The sequence below is a fragment of the Gopherus flavomarginatus genome, chromosome 5, assembly GCF_025201925.1.
Source record: "Gopherus flavomarginatus isolate rGopFla2 chromosome 5, rGopFla2.mat.asm, whole genome shotgun sequence".
NCBI classification, from domain to species: Eukaryota; Metazoa; Chordata; order Testudines; family Testudinidae; genus Gopherus; species Gopherus flavomarginatus.
The window spans coordinates 99,414,773-99,436,640 of record NC_066621.1 but is presented as its reverse complement, the minus strand read 5'-3'; the positions used below and the strand labels follow the sequence as shown (position 1 = coordinate 99,436,640).

At 44.9% G+C, this 21,868-nt stretch overlaps 1 protein-coding gene across 1 annotated transcript; it reads left to right on the top strand.

Annotated features, from left to right (window-relative positions):
- Positions 1-13,938: 13,938 nt before the first annotated feature.
- LOC127052403 (zinc finger and SCAN domain-containing protein 29-like) lies at positions 13,939-21,271 on the top strand. The gene is made up of 3 exons (XM_050956001.1): positions 13,939-14,687; positions 15,415-15,453; positions 21,093-21,271. The coding sequence occupies exons 1-3, from the start codon at positions 14,132-14,134 to the stop codon at positions 21,269-21,271; spliced, it is 774 nt and encodes a 257-aa protein (XP_050811958.1). The 5' UTR covers positions 13,939-14,131.
- The last annotated feature ends 597 nt before the right edge of the window (positions 21,272-21,868 follow it).

Here is a 21,868-nt window from a genome sequence, read left to right as displayed (position 1 = left end):
ATGCAAAGTAATGCACACTGGAAAACATAATCCCAACTACACATATAAAATGATGGGGTCTAAATTAGCTGTTACCACTCAAGAAAGATCTTGGAGTCACTGTGGATAGTTCTCTGAAAACACCCACTCAGTGTGCAGCGGCGGTCAAAAAAATGAACAGAATGTTGGGAATCAAGAAAGGGATAAATAATAAGACACAAAATATATTGCCTCTATAGAAATCTGTGGTACAGCCCACATCTTGAATATTGTGTGCAGATGTGGTCGCTCCATTTCAAAAAAGATATATTGGAATTGGAAAAAGTTCAGAAAAGGACAACAAAAATGATTAGGGGTACAGAATGGCTTCTGTATGAGGAAAGATTAATAAGACTGGGACTTTTCAGCTTGGAACAGAGATGAGTAAGAGAGGGATATGATAGAGGCCTATAAAATCGTGACTAGTGTGGAGAAAGTAAATAAGAAAGTGTTCTTTACTCCTTGTCATAACACAAGAACTTGGAGTCACCAAATGAAATTAATAGGCAGCAGATTTAAAACAGACAAAAGGAAGTATTTTTTCACAAAATGCATCATCAACCTGTGGAACTCCCTGCCAGAGGATGTTGTGAAGGCCAAGACTATAACAGGGTTCAAAAAAGACTTAGATAAATTCACGGAGGATAGGTCCATCAATGGCTATTAGCCAGGATGGGTAGAGGTGGTGTCTCTGTTTGCCAGAAGCTGGGAATGGGTGACAGGAGATGGATCACTTGATGATTACCTGTTCTGTTCATTCCCTCTGGGGCACCTGGCATTAGTCACTGTTGGAAGACAGGATACTGGGCTAGGTGGACCTTTGGTCTGACCAAGTATGGCCATCCTTATATTCTTAAATTATGTTCTTAAGTAGGCCTGTAGCAACTATTCCATTATTTTGGTCAGGATCAGTGTCAAGATGATGGGCCTATAATTACCTGTATCATTCTCTTTTTACCCTTTTTAAATACAGGCACAACACTAGCTTTTTTCCCATGTCTGGAACTTCCCCAGTACTTCAAGACTTATTGAAAAATGAATTAATGGTCCATAGAGATCCCCAGCCAGTTCTTTAAAAACTCTTGAGTGCAAGTTATTTGGATCTGCTAATTTAAAAGTGTCTGGCTATAGTAATTGCTGTTTAACATCCTCTTTAGTTATTGTTGGATGGAAAATATTTATTCTTTGTTGTCAGAGTCGTCATCGTCCTCATCATATGATATGCATACATCAGCTGGCTTTTTCCCAAATACAGATCAAACATTTATCAAACACTTCTGCCTTTTCTGCATTAGTGACAAATTTACCATTTCCATCTAGGAGTGGAACAATAAAATTGTCAATAAAATTGTGTTCCTAATGTACTTAACCTTCTTACTGTTCTTAACTCTGCTGGCCATAGAACGCTCCTTGTGTCCTTTGGATTCCCTTATCAATTTTCTACAATTCCTAGCTCATTTTTATTCATTACTATCAACTTCTCCTTTTTTCCATTTGTTATATATCTTGTACATCTCATCATTCTCTTTGACCTGCTGGATCTTCAGAAATATCTTCCACAATTTCCATGCCAATGACAATAATTAGATACTCCTAGCTGCGTGGAATTCCTTTTGGTTCTCTTCTCTATGGTAGTCAAAACCTCCCCATCCTCACCTGCTTCCACCTTTATGGAATGCCACCTCATCCTCTTGCCTCTGATGGTTATGACCTGCCAAACCACCTCAGATTTCTTCTCTTGGGGGCTCTTTGGTGGCCCATTCCTTTCTTCCTTGAATCTTGGGTCATGATGCTTCCTGAATGTACCTGGCTCCACCTCTCTTATGGCCCATAACATTTGTACTTGTCCTTCCAATCCAAGAATCTTTTCTTCCAGCACAACCACCAACTTGCACTTCAGACACAGGAAGTCTCTTTTGGCTTCATGCAGGAAAGAAAACACAGCACTGTTGTTGCAAGTCACAACCACTAATCAATCACTGACCGTTGCAGTACTGAGTGCATTTGGAAAGAGACTCTTACATTCCTTCTGTTTTCTTGTTTGTCTGGCAAGCGGCTTATATTCTAAACCTTGCTACTCAGTTCTACCCCCTCACTAACAAAAAGGGATTAAATACTCAGAGACTTCAGATACTGGGGCTGATCAAAGAGCCAAGGGTCCTAGCCACACAGCTCACAGTGAGATGCAAACAAACAGACTTGTCTCATCTGTCCTGGTTAGGGGAACACAGCCCAGCTACACCTCCCTCATGGAAAAACAAACAGGGCAAACACACGACTCCCCAAATCCTTCTAGCTCAAGCAAAGGTCTGTAAGTATGCCTTCCACAACTCCTGTTTGCTGCTTCCGTTCATCTTTGATACGGGAGTATATCAAAATCACTTCCTGGCCGTTCTTCAGCAGTGAGCCACGCCATAAGCTGCATACAGGGAAGCAGATGATCACTGACAGTGTCATTCTGACTTTTATCCAAAGGGAGGCAGAACAGTACAATGATTAGAGAAGGCAGTTTGCAAGTCAGAGACTTGGATTCTAATCCTGAGTTACACTGATTCACTGTGTGACCTTAGCTTCTGCTGGAATTGCAGTGCTCAGCACCTCTGGAAATTAGGCCTTAGGTATCACAGTTTGGGCACCCAAAAACAGAGGCATCCAAACTTTGAAAATGCCTGGTCTGATCTTCAGAGGTGCTGATTACCCACAGCTCCCATTAACTTAAGCAACTCTGAAACCTGTCATTAAACTACTCTGAATGTTCGGCACATCTGAAAATCAGACCATTAGGCTGGGTAACAGTTTGTGCCTCAATTTCCTGTAAGAGGCTAAGAGCTGTTATAATATGCTCCATTGTAAAGTGCTTGGAGATTATCATCTGAAAGGTTTCAGAGTGGTAACCGCGTTAGTCTGTATCAGCAAAAACAACGAGGAGTCCTTGTGGTACCTTAGAGACTAACAAATTTATTTGGGCATAAGCTATTGTGGGCTAAAACCCACTTCATCAGATACATGGAGTGAAAAATATAGTAAGCAGTATATATATTAGAACACATGAAAAGACGGGAGTTGCCTTACCAAGTGGGAGGTCAGTGTTAACGAGGTCAATTCAATTAAGGTGGAAGTGGCCTATTCTCAACAGTTGTCAAGAAGGGGTGAATATCAAGGGATGGAAGATTCCTTTTGTAATGCTAAAGAGGCCAATGCAATCAAGGCGGATGTCGCCCATTTCCAACAGTTGACAAGAAGGTGTGAGTTTCAGCAGAGGGGAAATTACTTTTTGTAGTGACCCATCCTCTCCCAGTCTTTATTCAGGCCTAATTTGATGGTGTCCAGTTTGCAAATTAATTCCAGTTCCGCAGTTTCTAGTTGGAGTTTGTTTTTGTTGGAGTTTTTTTGTTGAAGAATTGCTACTTTTAAGTCTTTTTATTGAGTGGCCAGGGAGATTGAAGTGCTCTCCTACTGGTTTTTGAATGTTACAATTCCTGATGTCTGATTTATGTCCATTTATTCTTTTGCATAGAGACTGTCCAGTTTGGCCAATGTAGATGGCAGACGATGGCATATATCTGGCACATGATGGCATATATCACATTGGTAGATGTGCAGGTAAACGATGGTGTGGCTGATGTGGTTAGGTCCTATGATGCTGTCCCTTGAATAGATATGCAGACAAAGTTAGCAATGGGGTTTGTTGCAGGGATTGGTTCCTGGGTTAGTGTTTTTGTTGTGTGGTGTATAGTTGTTATATAAATGGAAGGTATTTAACGGAATATGATTACTGTTCAGATTATTCCAACAGCTACAAATCATAAGATGCTTTGTCCTTCCTCTCAGAATGAAACAAGCTGTAACACTAGACATAAATGCACATGAAGGCTCACGGATATTTTTGCATCTTCTGACTCATCTATTGGAAATATTCTTCTTTGTCTCCCAATCAGGCAATGAAAACAAAATAAGCCCAGTCACTTGCCACTGGTCCTGGTCCCCCTGATATTTTTGCCCTCTCATGATGTTAGCAGTGATAATGCCTCTTGTAATCAACAAAATAGCCATTGTACAAGAACCTCCCTTGTGGAACTGGGGTCATTCACTACATTTGGCTCCGAGAGGCGCTCAGATGTAAAGTGCTCAGGACATTTCAAATAATTTTTTATTGTTTCCTGGTTCATTGGGAATAATAATTAAAATGTGTCTAGGTTGGGGTCTAATCTTTCTGGACCTCCTGCACACATAGTCCACTAATCCACACCCAGTTATCCCTATATTGAACCCAATAACCTAGATTAGACTAAAGTATTACAAACCACAAGAAACTAGACTATTATGTGCCACAGGCAGAAAATACGAGGGACCGAGGTGCACCAGTGCAGGGAATTGGTTTGATGAAATGAGAATAAGTTGATTTGATTTTTTTTTTCTTGTCTTGTACCCTCCCTCTGTAGAATGAGTGGAGAGTGCTTGGAAAGGTGTATTTGATCTTGAAAAGTAAACAAGGATGGCAGAGCAATTCTCCTTGCAATTATTCACCTTGACAATGCTGATGCTGTGAAGAGGAGCCATCTGTCCTCAGCAGGCCCGCCCCCGACCTGGTTGACAACAACGGCAGCTGCACAAGAAAGGGGTCCAGAAAGTGATTAAGAAGTGGCTGAAAAGAAGGGAAGTATGTTTTAAAAAACCTTCCAGAAAGCAGAAGACCCAGCCACAACCTATTCATATGCAGAATACTAAGAGGTGAGACGTGCTAGCTAAGTAATGTGCCTACATGCAACCAGGCTCCTTTGAGCTATTATTGCACAGCATGGGCTTTTTGATATTAGCATGAATTCTGGGCATGAATGATGAGCATGTCCTTAAAGGCAAATCATATTTCACCCACTCCCCCAGATCCATGAGCACATGAGGTCCTGCCTGTAGCAGAACTGGTGTGGGGCAGGATTTGGAGAGCAGTGGGTGTGGGCACATGCTGCACACCAGTGCGGCTGGGCTGCAAGTGTTTGAGGGCAGAGTGGGAGTGGCGCTGGAGAGTTGCAGAGAAGACTAGCGGGTCTGCTAGGGTAAGTTCACACTGCCTTGTAAACCCAGGTCCATGGGACCTGGGCTTGTGGACTAGGTGTTTCCAAGCCTGTGAGTGTCCACGCAGCATTGTAAGCCTGGGTTTCCAGTTGCTGGACCCAAGTCTCACAGCTGTGCTAGCACGTCCATATTGTACTATGCAGCCCTTCTGACTCAGGTATGCGGCTTGAGCTGCAGTCGCACTACAAAGTGGCAGCACTTGGATTTAAGTCTCAGCAGAACTCAGCCTCAGCCCCTTCCACCCCTACCCAGGTCCTAGTGTAACACACACACCTCCTGGGTGTGGTGTTCTGTCCCATCTAGTGGCGCGCGCACACACACATTGACTGATTGATTGATGAGTCTGCTCTACAGCCTGAGCTAACAGCCATATGGCTTTTAACTCATGCAGTCAAGGCTCATGGGTTAGCTCCAGAGATCCCAGGTTCAATCCCACCCACCAAGGACCAGGGTCTGTTGATGTTACACTAGGACCTGGATTCTGAGTCCTTGCTGACCGAAGTCAGATGTGTGTGTGGAGGATCGTAGGGGGTTGGGCTCAAACTTCAGTGCAAGCCTAGATTTACAATGCAATATAGACCTACCACCCTAGCCTCCCTCTTGGCCTGGGAGAGGGATGCAGATGACATGGACACTATTCCTCTGCTGTGGTTGGAGCAGCTTCTCTGCTGCTCCATAGGCTGGGAGTGAGGATTCTTCCTCTGCCCCCTCATCCCCTTGAGAAGATCTGCAGCACACAGCCCAGCTCCTCCTCCAGTTATGTACTGGGCAAGGGATTAATTAGCACAGAGGTCCCCAATCTGTGGGGCTTGCCCACTAAGGGGGTACAGAGGAACATTGAGGGGGCACAGCCAGGGCCCAGGCCAGCCCTCTTAGGGAATCGGGGAGGGAGCGCCACCCAGCTTGGCTCCTGGCTGCCAGCTTCAGCCACCGGGGCTCAGTTCTGCTCCTGGCCCCAGCTATGGCCCCAGCCTCGTCCCCCCACCTCTGTTTGCATTCCCCCCCATTCCCAGAGCCATGGCCCCACTCCTGGCCCTGGCTCTGGGGGGCGGCACAGACAGGGGTAAAGGGGGCATGAGGTGAAAAGTTTGGGGACCACTGATTTAGAATCATACTCTCTGGTAATGCTCAAATGGTAATTACAGTCTTTGTCTTGGAAAATGGTTATTTAGGAAATGAAATACTAAGGACTGGATAGCGGCTGACCCCCATGCAGGTGCACTGAGATGAGAAAGGAGCAATAGGACCTTGTGTGTCTGTGAGGCTGGTCGTGATCCAATGCTCTGTGGTGGTGCTGCCCTAGCTTTGCACTGGCAATCTGACTGGTCGGTTCTGCAGCAAGTGCACGCTGCACATTCTACAGGGTGGCAGGCCGGCTACTTCAGCTTGTTTTCTTCAGGAGATCCCTTGGGCAATTCTGGCTGAGGCAGACAGAATTCCTTCTGTGGGCTGCTTTCTAAGAGCATCCCCTTCTGCATGGGCTGCAGCTTTAAGCTACAATCTCGTCTTAACACTAAACACCAGACAGTCTCCAGCAATAAATAATGAAGCTGGCTTCAGGTGAAAAAATGAAGAAAAACTGGAGAGAGATTGGAAAATCCTCTTCTGATGAGAGCACAGTTTGAAACTGCGAGGCCAGGAAAGAGGAACAGCTTACAGCATTTCTATTTCAGCTTTCCATAACCCCTGAAGCAAAAGTAACGGTCTAGAGCCATAAAGCAATTAAGGTTACCATGGAATCTTCGGAAGATGATCAAACATTATCTAAAGGCCAAGCGTTCTCATTAGTCACCATCTAAAACTTGATCCCATTTCCTCCTGGATTAGCTCTGAAATGCTTTGCATTGTCAGAATGCAAGACACTGCTGTTTGCTTACTTCCCTGGAATTTGGCAGAACTGAGAACAGGAAACTTCTGTAGAAATATGTAGTAATTCATTCTTTAGAGAAATGAGTTGTCATCTTAAGTGCCTGGCCCTGGCCACATCAGGGTGTATACAGATTATATTACCCAAAACTTTTTCCATTTGCCATGTTTCAGATGGAACCCTCTCTTCACCGTAGGGAGAAATAAGTTACTAACAAAGTGCAACATCCATCCAGACCACTAAAATAGCTAGTCAGGTTTTTTACACTTTATGGCATAGTGGGGTGCAGGATCCAGAAAAACACATTCTCCCACAGGAGCAAGGAACAAAATATAATATCTCAGGGTCTGATAGCACAGAGGGGCCAGGACTTTTCCTGTGAAGATCTCCATCCTGCTGTACTTTTATCAGGGTGGGGCAGGATCCCCCTCCCCTTGGGAGAAAGGGAGGGTACAGCCTCAACCCCTACAGATCTCAGGGTTCTGTTAGAAGCACAGGATCACATGTGCAGCAACCCTCTATATCTCCCATCCTGGTTCTGGGACCACATGCCTAGCAGAGTGCTCCACACCCTGGGAGTGTGCTACCAGGGCCTCCCCTGGTCCATGCTGTTCCTGGGACTCTTCTTAAAGGAGGGAGTTTCCCCATCATGGAGATGGCTTTGTAGGAAAGGTAATGTGGATTCTGTCTGTATTAATCTTCCTTGGAAACCTCCCCAGAGGAAGAGGTGGGATGCAAAGGACCCTTTGACCTGCTCACTCCTCCCGAATCTGACCAGTGACTTCCCCCTCATTCCACATGGATTCAGAGACAAATCTTGAGTGCCTCCTCTGGCCCACCCTGGGGCAGTGCAGCTCTGTACTATCCCCTCATTAGAACTGTGCTTTGCCACGCCCCCTCCTCCACTGCATCAAACACAGCCATCCTGTCCTTACTTTCAAACCCCTTCACAACTTAGCTCTGCCCAGTATACTGTGAGCTCAACTCTACCCTTCATTCCACCAACGACGCCAGCCTCAATCGCTCACCTTATTTCTCTCACCAGCTTCTTCATGTTTTCTCTCTCTTGGGCCTCAGAAAATCTCCCTTTCAAATTCCATAGTGCTAACATTGTCCTCCTTCCAGTCACTCCTTAAAACTCACCTAACAGCTCCAGAAAGCTGCCATCTGCTAACAGCTGGGAAGGTGGTTAAGCTGTGATTACAGCTCCTGCTTGGCTAAGAATTGGTTGCAACCTTCTCTTTTTTTGTCATTACTTTGTCTTTGTGCATCCCTGGCCTGCTTGTTTCTCTCATCCACCTGCTACTTCTTGTCTATTTAGAGTGAGAGCTGTTTGGCCTATGTCTGTACCTTACCTAGCACAATGGCTCCTAGGCACTTCTGTTATATAAATGTTAGGTAGTAATAAAATAGTCGTCACGCTGGCATAATCTGGCTACTTCTCTCCCCACCACACAGTTCTCTGTAGGACAAAAGGAAAAGCTGCAGACAAGTCCAGTGAGAAAAACTAGGCAATGCTTATTTGTTCCTTATCTCCAGATTGATTTTTCCATCAAAGTTCTCTTTTCATGCCCTTTTGTCAGCAGGCCAACACTTTGAGTAGACAGAGTGAAGTGTGAAAGCACAAGACACCAAGTGCTGTTTCTCAAGTCCTGATGAGCTTATTTCTGATAATGGTTCCCACTGTGTTACCACTCCATTTCAGCAAGCTGATTTCAGACAGGTAATATCTGGGAAGGGAAGGTGACCTGGCAGTGGGCAAAGGCAGGCACAATCCCCAATCCAGAGGAAATTCAGGGCTGGCCAGCTGACACTCAACAGCACCTTGGCACTCTCACCTTTAACAAATAGCTTAGTGGTTTGAGCATTGGCCCAATGAGTTCAATCCTTGAAGGGATCTGGGGCAAAAATCTGTCTGGGGATTGGTCCTGCTTTGAGCAGAGGGTTGGACTAGATGACCTCCTGAGGTCCCTTCCAACTCTGATATTCTATTACTTCTGTGCAGGGTTTGTCTAGGACTAGGAAAAAGGTTGGGTTTGACTAGCACCAGCTAGGCAGGAGTCTGGGCTATAACTGGACTTCCTAACATCAAAGACAAAGTTATCAGGGATCCCCACTAAGAAAAGTTGTCGCATTTAGGTCAGGCTTAGCTAAACTCAGGTTAGCTAAAAACAACCCCTTTTCCCAGTCTAGACAAAGATGGACCACAGACACATGACTCCATTGTTCTGCACTTGTACAGCTGTGCAAAGTGAGTGTAAAATGCTAGCAGGTCAGGATTCTCCGCTGATTTACACCCTTTGACCTCCACTTTGCACAGGTGCAAGAATCAGGCCCTACCAGTTCCAACTTGCAATTCTCCATCTTGACACAAGAGAAACCTCCTCTCAGCTGAAGCTAGAACTTTTTATGCTGGACCCTGTTCTCCTCAAAGGTGGCATCCTCACAGTACAGATGCAGTCAGGCATGGCTGGTTTTATTTTATGCAAATTAGGCATGTGGGATTAGGATCCTCAGGATTCTGGCCCCACAGCTCCTTGATGACACGACATTTCTTCATTTGTTATTTTGAGCCCTTGCTGCCAAAGAGCTGAATCACCGGGGGCTCTCTCGCACTTCATTAGCAATGCCGTTGGGTACATTCTATTCCAGTCAATCCCACTCTCACAATTTACACTAGGAAAACAACGTTTAGTAGCCAAGTGTGGATGGGAACGTTTCCTTGTTCTATTGCCGTTGGATGTTTTGTAATTGGATCCTGGCCTCTCTCCCTCTCACACTGCATCCACAGTAACTTGACACAGTGCATAAAAGGAAAGAGCATTTCTACTTCTCCACCCCAAATTAATGCAACTGTCTCCTGCTTTTCACATTCCATGCTGTAGTTTTCAGAAGGGACTGTCAATGAGTAATAAGACTGGGGACACTGACAGCTGGAGCAAGAATACACAGCTGTTTTGTGCCTCACAGTTAGCTCTAATTCATGGGCCTCCAGAATGCTAGCTCTGAAACTCAGCATCTCATACCTAGCAGCAATGGTTGCTTAGTTGGCTTTACAGTCAGAAATCCCTACAATATTCTCAATAAATTATTGCTCATAACACTTCATGCAGTCTAGTTTGGCTTGAAGGCAGTTCTGTACTGAATTTTTAGCACCAGCTCACACTACACTGATTCACTGGTGTAAGACGGGGCTTCCACTATGTGCCTACAGCAGGGAGGGCAAACTATGGCCAGCTGGCTGGATCCAACCAGTGGGATTGCCACCCCCGTGGTGCCATGGGGCTAAGGCATGCTTCCTGCCTGCCCTGGCTCCACACCACTCTGGGAAGTGGCTGGTATCACATCCCTGGGGGCGTGGGGAGGGGCAGAGGGCTCTGCACACTGCCCTCACCTGCAGGCACTGCCCCCTGCAGCTCCCATTGGCCAGGAGCGGGGAACAGCAGCCATTAGGAGCTTCAGGGGAGGTACCTGCAGGCAAGGGCAGCAGGCAGAGCCCTCTGCCCTCCCCCTCCCCCAGGGGCTGCTTCCGGGAGCAGTGTGGGCAGGGAGCCTGCCTTAGCCCTGCTGCATGCCGCTGCCACTCCAGAGCCGCTCAAGGTAAACGGTGCCAGGCCAGAGTCTGCACTCTGCACCCCAACCTCTGATCCCCTGCCACACCCCTCCTGCACCCCAACCCCTTGCCCTGAGCCCCCGGCCTCACCCTGCACCTCTCCTGCACCCCAATCCCCTGCCCTGAGCCCCCAACCTCCTGACCTCAGCTCCCTGCTGCACCCCACATTCGTCCTGCACCCCAACCCCTTGCACTGAGCTCCTTCCTGCACACTGCATCCCCTCCCAGACCCCAACCCCTTGCCCCGGCCCTACATTCATGGCCCTGCATGCAATTTCTGTACCCAGATGTGGCCCTCGGACCAAAAAGTTTGCCCACCCTGGTCTACAGTATAGTGTGTCCATTTTAGAGGGCTATAGTGGTGTACCCACAATTATGTCATTACACTAGTGCAAAGTTCCCTAGCCTAGACAAGCCTCAAGGGCTGTCTACACTTAAAAGGCTACAGTGGCACCGCTACTCCGCTATAACGCTTCAGTGTAGATGCTACCTACACCGAGGGGAGGGCTTCTCCCCTCTGTGTAGATAATTCACCTCCCCCAGAGGTGTTAGCTAGGTTGATAGAAAAATTCTTCCATCAAACTTAACTCTGTCTCCATGGGGATTTAGATTGGCTTAACAATGCTGCGCAAGGGTGTGGATTTTTCACACCCCTTACTGACATAGTTAAGCCAACCTAATTTTCTAGCATAGATCAGGCCTGAAACTGGTAATAAAGAGAGGAAGATAATTTAGACAAGGCTGCTTAAAGTCCCAGAACTGTGGTGCAGGAGAGAAGGAGGTGGTTGATTGGCAGAGAGATTGGCTAAATAAATAAATTAATTAAATAAAGAAGATTCCAGGAAAGAAAGCTCCTAAGCCAATGATAAGAGACTGAAGAAAAATGAACTGAGTGATCAGTTTTCTGTAAATCTATGGGGCATATTCTGCTCTCATACTGGTTTTACATTGTTGTAACTCCACTGACTTCAGTATAGCTAGCCCTGATTTACTGTAGTGTAAATGAGTAGGATTAGACCCTACATGTGATATTAATAAAACGTTATCAGCAACCACCTGGAAATCCTCCCAGCAAAACCAAAATGACAGTGAAATTATTTTGAACTCTTGTTGTTTATTTGTATTACAGTAGTGCCTGGAGGCTCCACTCAGGATCAGAGCCCTCTTGTGGTAGAGCTGGAAACTTCTCCAGTTTCCAGTTTGTGGAACATTAAGGTAGAGTTTAAATCCTTCACCCACAAGTTTTCTGCTCTTGGAGGAACAATGTATTTCAAAACTACCAGGTAATGTCGCACTACAGAGAGGAAATGCTTTTATCTTAGTGACACCACTTCCTGCTTTCTCCTGCCCTGGAGATTTAATGGCAACTCCTGGCAAGTCTATTTTAGACATCAGGCAACAACACTGAAAGCACAAGCAGGAACAACATGCTGTTCAGTGGATGAGAAGGGAGCACCCAATTCTCTACTCATTAAGTGCACTTATTTTCATTTAGTGATGAGGATTTTGTGTTGCAGAAGCTAAACAAACAAGCTATTGGTACTTACCTCTTTTTGTTATTTATTAGCTAACGTGGCTGGTCGAGTCTCACTCTGGTTGCTTGTAACAGTCTCTGTAGGTGACAAAGCTAGGTCTGAATTTGATATACTTGTGTGTTTTATAAGACTTCCTCCTCACTGAGTGCAAGTGCTCTGAATTCTGCAATTGTTCTGCCCCTGGGGTTCAGAAAGCTATTGAATACTCTGAGTGCATCTATAACCTGCTTTTGGACCTGTGATTTTCAAAGTACTTAGTGTTTCTGTCTATGATGGAGGACAAGCAGTGGGAAGTCAGAGGTTGCAAGGACCCCATGATGCAAAACATACAGAAAAATGTTTCCTGCCTATCAAAACGTGACTGAAATATAAAGAGACCCCTCCTCCCACATCATTAGAGACCTGTCCTGTTCATGCTACCAGAACTTGCAAATAGATTCAGTGACATGAGTCCTAAGAGCCCTGCTTGTACCTCAGGGGTTGCATCATATGGTGAGTTTGTGATCTGTTGGATAAGCTCAGTGGGATCAGTTACAAAGGGCTGCAGTTTCTCTTCTATCGGGCTCCAGTGTCAGGGAAATAACATTACCTTTTCAGCCAACATCATTCAACAAGCGGTGATATGTTTTCAAGACACAGGGTGGCTGACTTTCTGCTGAAGCAGAACATCTGATCAATGACTCGGAAAAAGGAGACCTGATCATGGTTTGCTGATGAATTCCCATAAATTTTTGCCATTTCTGCCAGTCCAAATTTCCTGTTTTTTAATTGCTTCTCTCTTATTTATAAAAATGATACTGAATATGCAAGTTTTTAAATATCTTACTAAATAGTAAGGTAGTGATTTCATCACCCCTCTACCCTCCACTTGGCACTAATATGTCTGACAATTCAGAGTACATTAGAGGCATATAGCATGCCCCAAAGAGCATTTGTAGTTATGTTTGAGATATCGAAGGGTTTTTAAAAAAAAAAAAAAAAAAAAAAATCCTAGTAGCTTTGGAAATTGGTGAACTTCTGCAGTTAAAAGTATCCACCATAACAGCATTTAACTTAGCATTTAGGTTGCTCACAAGTATATTTCATATGAAAAATGCAAACACTAAAAAGCAAGGAAACCTTAAATGAAAGCAACATTCACACCCAGTAAACTACAAGACAAATCATCAAACATTGGCCTTCTACCATTATGACATTCCACCATAGTAAAGTCCTCTCTGTTATACCAAAGGTCTGGCTATGCTGCAATAAAAAACCCTGCTTGAGGCTACGTCTACACTACAGCATAAAATCGAAATTACTAAAACCGGTTTTATAAAACCGATATTATAAAATCGATTTTATGCGTCCACACTAAGGCACATTAATTCGGTGGTGTGCGTCCATGGTCCTAGGCTACCATCGATTTCCGGAGCGGTGCACTCTGGGTAGCTACATTAAAGGAATGAGACCAATAACTTCGATTTCCGTCCACACTAACCCTAAATCGATATAGTAATATCGATTTTAGGGTTACTGCTCTCGTTGGGGAGGAGTACAGAAATCGATTTTAAGAGCCCTTAAAATGGATTTAAAGTGCCTTGTAGTGTGGATGGGTACAGAGTTAAATCGATTTAATGCTGTTTAAATCGATTTAACTGTGTAGTGTGGACCAGTGAGATACCCTCAGGCCAGGTCCAGACTAGAGCTTTAAATCGATTTTAAGAGCTCTAAATCGATTTAAAGCTGTAACCGTCCACACTACAGAGTGCATAAAATCGATTTTAAGGGTCCCTAAATCGATTTTGGAACTCCATCTAAACGAGAGGAGTAACCCCAAAATCGATTTTTTAAAATCGATTTTATGATAGTGTGGACGGACATCGAAGTTAATGGCCTCCGGGACGTATCCCACAGTGCTCTAGTGGCCGCTCTACACAGGTAAAGGTACTCTTCTGCTGGCCAGGTAAACAGGAAAAGCCCCGGGAACTTTGAAATTCCATTTCCTGCTTGCACAGCGTGGAGCTCTCAGCAGCAGAGAGTAGAATGCAGTCTCCTGAAAATAGGAAAAGAGCTCCAGCATGGAGCACACAGGAGTTACTCGATCTGATAGCTGTATGGGGAGAAGAGTCAGTGCTTTCAGAACTGCGCTCGAGCAGACGAAATGAGAAAACCTTTGAAAAAATTTCTAATGCCATGCGGGAGAGGGGACATACCAGGGACTCGTTACAGTGCCAAGTGAAAGTGAAAGAGCTCAGACAGGTGTATCAGAAGACCAAAGCAGCAAAGGGCAGGTCAGGCTCTGCCCCCAAAACATGCCGGTTCTACGACGAGCTTAACGTAATATTGGGGAACAGCGCAACGACGAACCCCTCCTTGTCTGTGGATTCAGAGGTGGGCGTAGTGATTCCTGCCACTACGGAAGATTTATTTGATGGCGATGATCAGTATGATGAGGACCAAGAGGAGGAGGCTCCAGCAGAGAGCACAGAGCATTTTATCCCCCCAAACAGCCAGGATCTTTTCCTCACCCTTACTGAGGTTCCCTGCCAGCCATCTCAAGGCAGTACTCCAGAAAATGAAGCTGAGGGACCGTCCTCTGGTGAGTGTAATTTCTTTTAATAAAAGCTTCGGTTTAATGTAAGCCTTTTTTACTGGGTGTTACAAATCACTACCTGTACTTAGAGTCACTGACCAAGTAGATTAAAAACCTTTCCTAAAACAGTGACCCATGAGGTGGTTTTTAGAAAAGTCTCCATTGTAACAGGGCGGATTCATCCTGCTTGTTCGGGGAACGCGAGAGCAAACCGGGGAAGGAGACCAGCTTCGCCGCGGTTTGCTCTCGCGTTCCCCGAACCACCCAGCAAACCGCAGGGAAGGAGACCTGATTGTTCGGGGAATGCGAGAGCAAACCGGGGAAGGAGACCAGCTTCGCCGCGGTTTGCTCTCGCGTTCCCCGAACCACCCAGCAAACCGCAGGGAAGGAGACCTGATTGTTCGGGGAACGCGAGAGCAAACCGGGGAAGGAGACCAGCTTGATTACCAGTACAATCTACTACAGGGATTACTAGCCATTATTAACTTACCATTTTCTCCGGACACGGTCTGTGTGCTCCCCTGACCTGCATCTGAGCAGAAATCTCTGTCCTCAGCCACAAGCAATAAGTATTAAAGGAATCCTAAGGCGACCTTGTGGTAAAGTAACATGTTCAAGGTTCGGTAACAGGCACAGGTCAGTGAGGAGAAACACTGTATGCATTGTTGTGTGAAATGTGTCTCTTATGATTCTTTTATCACTCTTTCCAATCCCCACCCCCCCACACACACAGCTGCACATTTCTCCAGCCTCCTTCTCGCTTCTCCTCTACGTGGGGGGGGGGGGTATCATAAGAAGTCTGAGGAAAAGGAGGACGCGTGAGGACATGTTCACCGAAATTATGGCAGTAACCCGTACAGAGAGAGCTCAGCAGGGGGACTGGAAACAATTGGTCGCAAAGTACAGGGAGGCTGCCAGTCAACGCAAAGACAGGAGGGACCAACGCGAAGACAGGAGGGACGCCAAAAATGATGTCAGGTGGCAGGAAGATCAGCGCTGGCGAGCAGCAACTCTGGATCTTCTTCGTGATCAGACTGACATCCTCCGCGATATGCTGCAAGAGCTCCGTGGTTTCAGAATGCCCCTACAGCCCGTGTATAACCTCCCTCAGTACTCACCCTGTCCCACACCTTCCAGAACCAGGCGTGTAAGAACGCGTGGGGGAAGGCTCTCTGCACCAGCCCCCTCCACCGCTGCGGACACTCCAACCAGAAGGCTTTCATTAAATTGAAAAGCCTTTGTGTCCTGTTTTTTCCCTCCTCTAATGATCCAAACTTCTCCCATGGCACCTTTGCCTATTTTTACTCTCAGGTCATGCTATTAAGGCAGTGTGACTGTAGTTTGGTAATGAAGTAAAGCAAGCAGCTTTGGAAAGCTGCACGGAAGCTAGTTATCAGCATCAGGATTTGACAATTGGGGATATGGGTAATAAAGGGAAAACAAAGAAAGCAGCCATACCGTAACCTGGTCCATGAGAATTCTTGTTCTGTCTTCTCTGATGCACTTTCTTCTTTCCAACCTCCCTCCCCCTTCCTCCAAACCTCCCTCGCTCCGTCCCCCATAGAACGCTGAGTTATGAAATTTCATGCACAGTATTGTAACAACAAGCATGATGCTTGATTGATGAAAGGGTCTGATTTTAAATAAAGAACACAATTCTTGTAACAAATAGTAGTAACTTTATTTTCAATAAAAAAGCAGTTAAGGAAGGTTGCAGGTACAGTGCCTAGCAGCAGACGGAAGCAGCTAATGGTGGAGGTAGGTAATAATTGGGAAATACAGAATTATATGTTTTCCAATGGACAGCTCTCGCAAGTAACCTAAGCAAGCAATTGAGGAATGCTGCAGGCAAAGTATCTTGCAGCAGCAACACCGCATAGACGGGGAGGGCAGCAATCAATTGAAAGGAAAATCAGCATTCAAACTGTACCCTGGCCCATGAGGAAGCTACTTTTCAGTGCTTCTCTGATGCGCACAGCATCCTGGTGAGATCTTCTAATTGCCCTGGTGTCTGGCTGCGCATAATCAGCGGCCAGGTGGTTTACCTCAGTCTCCCACCCCGCTATAAAGGCCTCCCCCTTGCTCTCACAGAGATTGTGGAGCACACAGCAAGCAGCAATGACAAAGGGGATATTGGTTTGGCTAAGATCTGAGCGAGTAAGAAGCGTTCGCCATCTCGCCTTAAGCCTGCCAAATGCACATTATACCACCATTCTGCACTTGCTCAGCCTGTAATTAAACAACTCCTGAGCACTGTCAAGGCTCCCTGTGTATGGCTTCATTAGCCAGGGCATCAAGGGGTAGGCTGGGTCCCCAAGGATAACTATAGGCATTTGGACATCTCCAACTGTTATTCTCTGGTCAGGGAAGTAGGTCCCTTGCTGCAGCCGTTTAAACAGTGTAGTGCTCCTGAAGACACGTGCGTCGTGAACCCTTCCTGGCCATCCCACGTGGATGTTGGTGAAACGTCCCTTGTGATCCACCAGGGCTTGCAGAACCATCGAAAAGTACCCCTTGCGGTTTATGTACTGGGCACCCTGGTGTTCCGGTGCCAAAATAGGGATATGGGTTCCATCTATGGCCCCCCCACAGTTAGGGAATCCCATTGCAGCAAAGCCATCCACAATGGCCTGCACGTTTCCCAGAGTCACAACCTTTCGAAGCAGCAGCTTAATGATTGCTTTGGATACTTCCAGCACAGCAGCCCCCCCCAGTAGATTTGCCCATTCCAAATTGATTACCGACTGACCGGTAGCTGTCTGGCGTTGCAAGCTTCCATATGGCTATTGCCACTCGCTTTTCCACTGTGAGGGCTGGTCTCATCCTGGTATTATGCCGCTTCAGGACAGGAGAAAGCGAGTCACAAAGTTCAAAGAAAGTGCTCTTACGCATGCGAAAGTTCCGCAGCCACTGCGAATCGTCCCACACCTGCAGGACTATGCGGTCCCACCAGTCAGTGCTTGTTTCCCGTGCCCAAAAGCGGCCCGGAACGGGTAGAACCTCACCCATAACCGTCAGGAGCTCCAACGTGCAGGGGCCCGGGGTGTCAGAAAACTCATTTTCCAGTTCGTCATCGCTGTCGTCCCCGCATTCAGGCATTCTCTCTTGCATTTCTGCATCATGGGTCAGCAGTGATAGAACGAGAATGCGTGAATTATTTACAGTATTCGCGATCAAGGACAAGAGCAGACCTGGATCCATGCTTGCTGCAAAATGGCATTTCCCTCACTGCAGCCAGTAAAAACAGCGCGAACTGACTGTGTGCCGTTTACAGGAAGGGGGGGGGAAGCTGTACCCAGAACCACCCAGGACGGGGACTTTGATCCCATCATGCACTGGGCTAGTAACCCATAATTCCAAAGGGCAGGGACCCATGCAGGAACTGTGGGATAGGTACCCAGAGTGCAACGCTCAAGCAAAAGATGGACGCCAGGTAAAATGGACGCTCAACATCGATGTAAGTACCTCTAGTGTGGATGCACAAAATCGATTTTATAAAACCTGCTTTATAAAATCGATTTTAAGCACATCGATTTTAGGCTGTAGTCTGGACGTGGGCTCAGTGTCTGCTCAACAATGTTATGTCTACACTGCAATAAAAAACCAGTGGCTGGCCTGTGCCAGCTGACTTTGGCTCTTGGGCTGTTTAATTCCAGTGTAGATGTTCAGGGTCAGGCTGGAGCCTGGGCCCAAATGTCTACACTGCAATTAAACAGCCTCTGTGAGCCCAAGTCAGCTGACACAGGCCAGCCACTGTTTTTTTTATTGCAGTGTAGACATAACATTGTTGAGCAGACACGGAGGGTATCTCACTCAAGGCATGAAATCACACAGCATTCCACAACCGTAATTCTGATCTTCCAGTGCACCATCAATAATTTAACGACAACTATCTTGAAATTACAATCTTGGCATTTTCACATTTCAAAACCCAGAAAGAGAGTTACCCATCTGTTGGCTGTTTGTAGTGATTATTTGGTGCAAAGTGGTCTTAGCAGATGGAAGAATCCAGTCCCATGTGTTTGCTTTCTGTGGCCAGAGGGAATTCTTAAGTCATGCAGCCTTATAGAGAATAGAGGTTATGTTGGCTGGAGACAACACAACCAAATTATTTACAAAAAAATACTAGGGCTGTCGATTCATCACAGTTAACTCACGCAATTAACTCAAAAACTTAATCGTGATTAATTGCAGTTTTAATCGCGCTGTTAAACAATACCAATTGAAATGTATTAAATATTTTGGATATTTTTCTAAATTTTCATATATATTGTATTCTGTGTTGTAATTTAAATCGAAGTGTATATTTTTATTACAAATATTTGCATTGTAAAAATGATAAAACAGTATTTTTCAACTCACCTCATACAGGTACTGTAGTGCAATCTCTGTCATAAAAGTAACACTTACAAATGTAGATTTTTCTTTGTTAAATAACTGCACACACAAATAAAACAGTGTAAAACTTCAGAGCCTACAAGTCCACTCAGTCCTACTTCTTGTTCAGCCAATCACTAAGGCAAACAAGTTTGTTTACATTTACAGGAGATAATGCTGCCCTCTTCTTATTTACAATATCACCTGAAAGTGAGAACAGGTATTTGCACGGCACTTTTGTAGCCAGCATTGCAAGGTATTTATGTGCCAGATAGGCTAAACATTTGTTTGCCCCTTCATGTTTTGGCCACCATTCCAGAGGACATGCTTCCATGCTGATGACGCTCATCAAAAAAATAATGTGTTAATTAAATTTGTGACAGAACTCCTTGTGGGAGAATTATGTCTCCTGCTCTTTTTACCAGCATTTTGCTATATATTTCATGTTATAGCAGTCTCGGATGAGGACCTGGCACGTTGTTTATTTTAAGAACACTTTCACTGCAGATTTGACAAAACACAAAGAAGGTACCAACGTAAGATTTCTAAAGATAGCTACAGCACTCGACCCAAGGGTTAAGACTCTGAAGTACCTTCCAAAATCTAAGAGGGATGAGGTGTGGCACATGCTTTCAGAAATCTTAAAAGAGCAACACTCCAATGTGGAAACTACAGAACCTGAACCACCAAAAAAGAAAATCAGCCTTCTGCTGGTGACATCTCACTCAGATAATGAAAATGAACATGCATTAGTATGCACTGCATAGGATTGTTATCGAGCAGAACCCATCATCAGCATGGACACATGTCCCCTGGAATGGTGGTTCAAGCATGAAGGGACATATTTATGTGCCAGATGCGCTAAAGATTCATATCTTCCAACACCGGCTACAACAGTGCCATGAGAACGCCTGTTCTCACTTTCAAGTGATATTGCAAATAAGAAGCAGGCAGCATTATCTCCTGCAAATGTAAACAAACTTATTTGTCTGAGCAATTGGCTGAACAAGAAGTAGGACTGAGTGGACTTGCAGGCTCTAAAATTTTATATAGTTTTATTTTTGAATGCAGTAGTACTTGTACATAATTCTGTATTTGTAAATTCAACTTTCACAATAGAGATTGCACTACAGTACTTGTATGAGATGAATTGAAAAATACTATTTTTTTACAATGCAAATATTTGTAATAAAAAATAAGTATTAAGGTAGCACTGTATACTTTGTATTCTGTGTTGTAACTGAAATCAATATATTTGAAAATGTAGAAAACATCAACAAATATTTAAAATAAATGGCATTCTATTGTTTAACAGTGCGATTAATTGCAATTAAGTTTTTTAATAGCTTGACAGCCCTAAAAAATACCTAATCTTTCCATAAAGAATGGAATTTCAGTTGGTTTCCACACTGGCGTGAATGCTATTGGAATGCTGTGTCCAGTTCTAGTGGCCACAATTGAAGAAAGATGTTGATGGATTGGAGAGGGTTCATGAGCATGATGAAAGGATTGGAAAACATGACTTGATTACAGTCTGTAAGTGTTTACATGGAGGATAAATATTTAATAATGCTCTCCTCAATCTAACTGAGAAAGATACATGATCTTATGCCTGGAAGTTGATATTAAACAAATTCAGATTGGAATTAAGGTGTAATTTTTTAACAGTGAGTGTAATTAACCACTGGAACAATTTAACAAGGCTTGTGGTGGATTCTCCATCACTGGCAATTTTTAAATCAAGATTGGATGTTTGTCTAAAAAAATCTGCTGTGGGAATTATTTTGGGGAAGTTCTCTGACCTGTGTTTACAGAAGATCAGACTAGGTGATCACAGTGGTCCCTTTTGGCCTTAGAATCTGTGTTGAATCTATGAGCCTCCTGCTTTTGTTCATGCAACATTAAAAGCTAAGTTCAAACAAAGTGCAACTTCAGGGGTTATAAAACCAAACCCCATCTCTAGAAAAACAGCAAGATCAAAGAAAAACATGTCAGCAATAAAATTACAGTTCTAATTGTTCTCTCAATCTTAAGGCTCTCATCCATTCCGAGGAGAGTTTTATAAAAAGAGCTTGCACTCACAGAATGAGTCACTAGATTTTTCTGAAAGCAGCAAGAGCTATCTGGGAGAGAAAGAGAGATCTAATGCTGAACCTGGTTATCACAATGTTTATGTTATGAAATATGTTCAATGTCTCCTGTGGACGAGGTAGAACAAGGCAAAGCAACTAAAAACCGGGTGAATTTAATAACAAATCCAAAACAGAAACTGTTTTATATGGTGCCTTTTCTTTCTTTAGAATTTTGTTTAGTGAGTTTTGTGTTCAAGAAAAGTGTTGCATTAAAAGCCCTGGAGTTTGAAGTCCCAGTCACAGCTGGACTTAAATTGGGCTCCTGCAGCTAATATGGAATACTGGCAGCACTACTCACAGGCTCATGATAACTTTTTCCTTTGACAAGATGCTGGCTGACTTGCGTGCAGCCAGTGCCCCATGATCTAGCTTAGGATATTCCCATTGGATAGGACTTGGATTGGGACCAATGCTCTGCTTTCAGCCTCTTCCACCTTAGCAGCCCAGCCACACTCCGACAGGAGCCTGAGATTTCGAGCTGTCAGGGACCAGTCAAAGCGGAGGCATTTCCGTAATGAATTTATGGGTGGACATCCACAGGGCCAACAAGCAGGTACAATACCAAAGGGAACAGGATTCACGGCAAGTGGAAAGGCATAGATAGGCAGGAGAGCACAAGGAGAGACTTGGGGCACCTTGAGGGACGAAGCTAAAGCAAGTCAGAAAGATCTGCTTGAG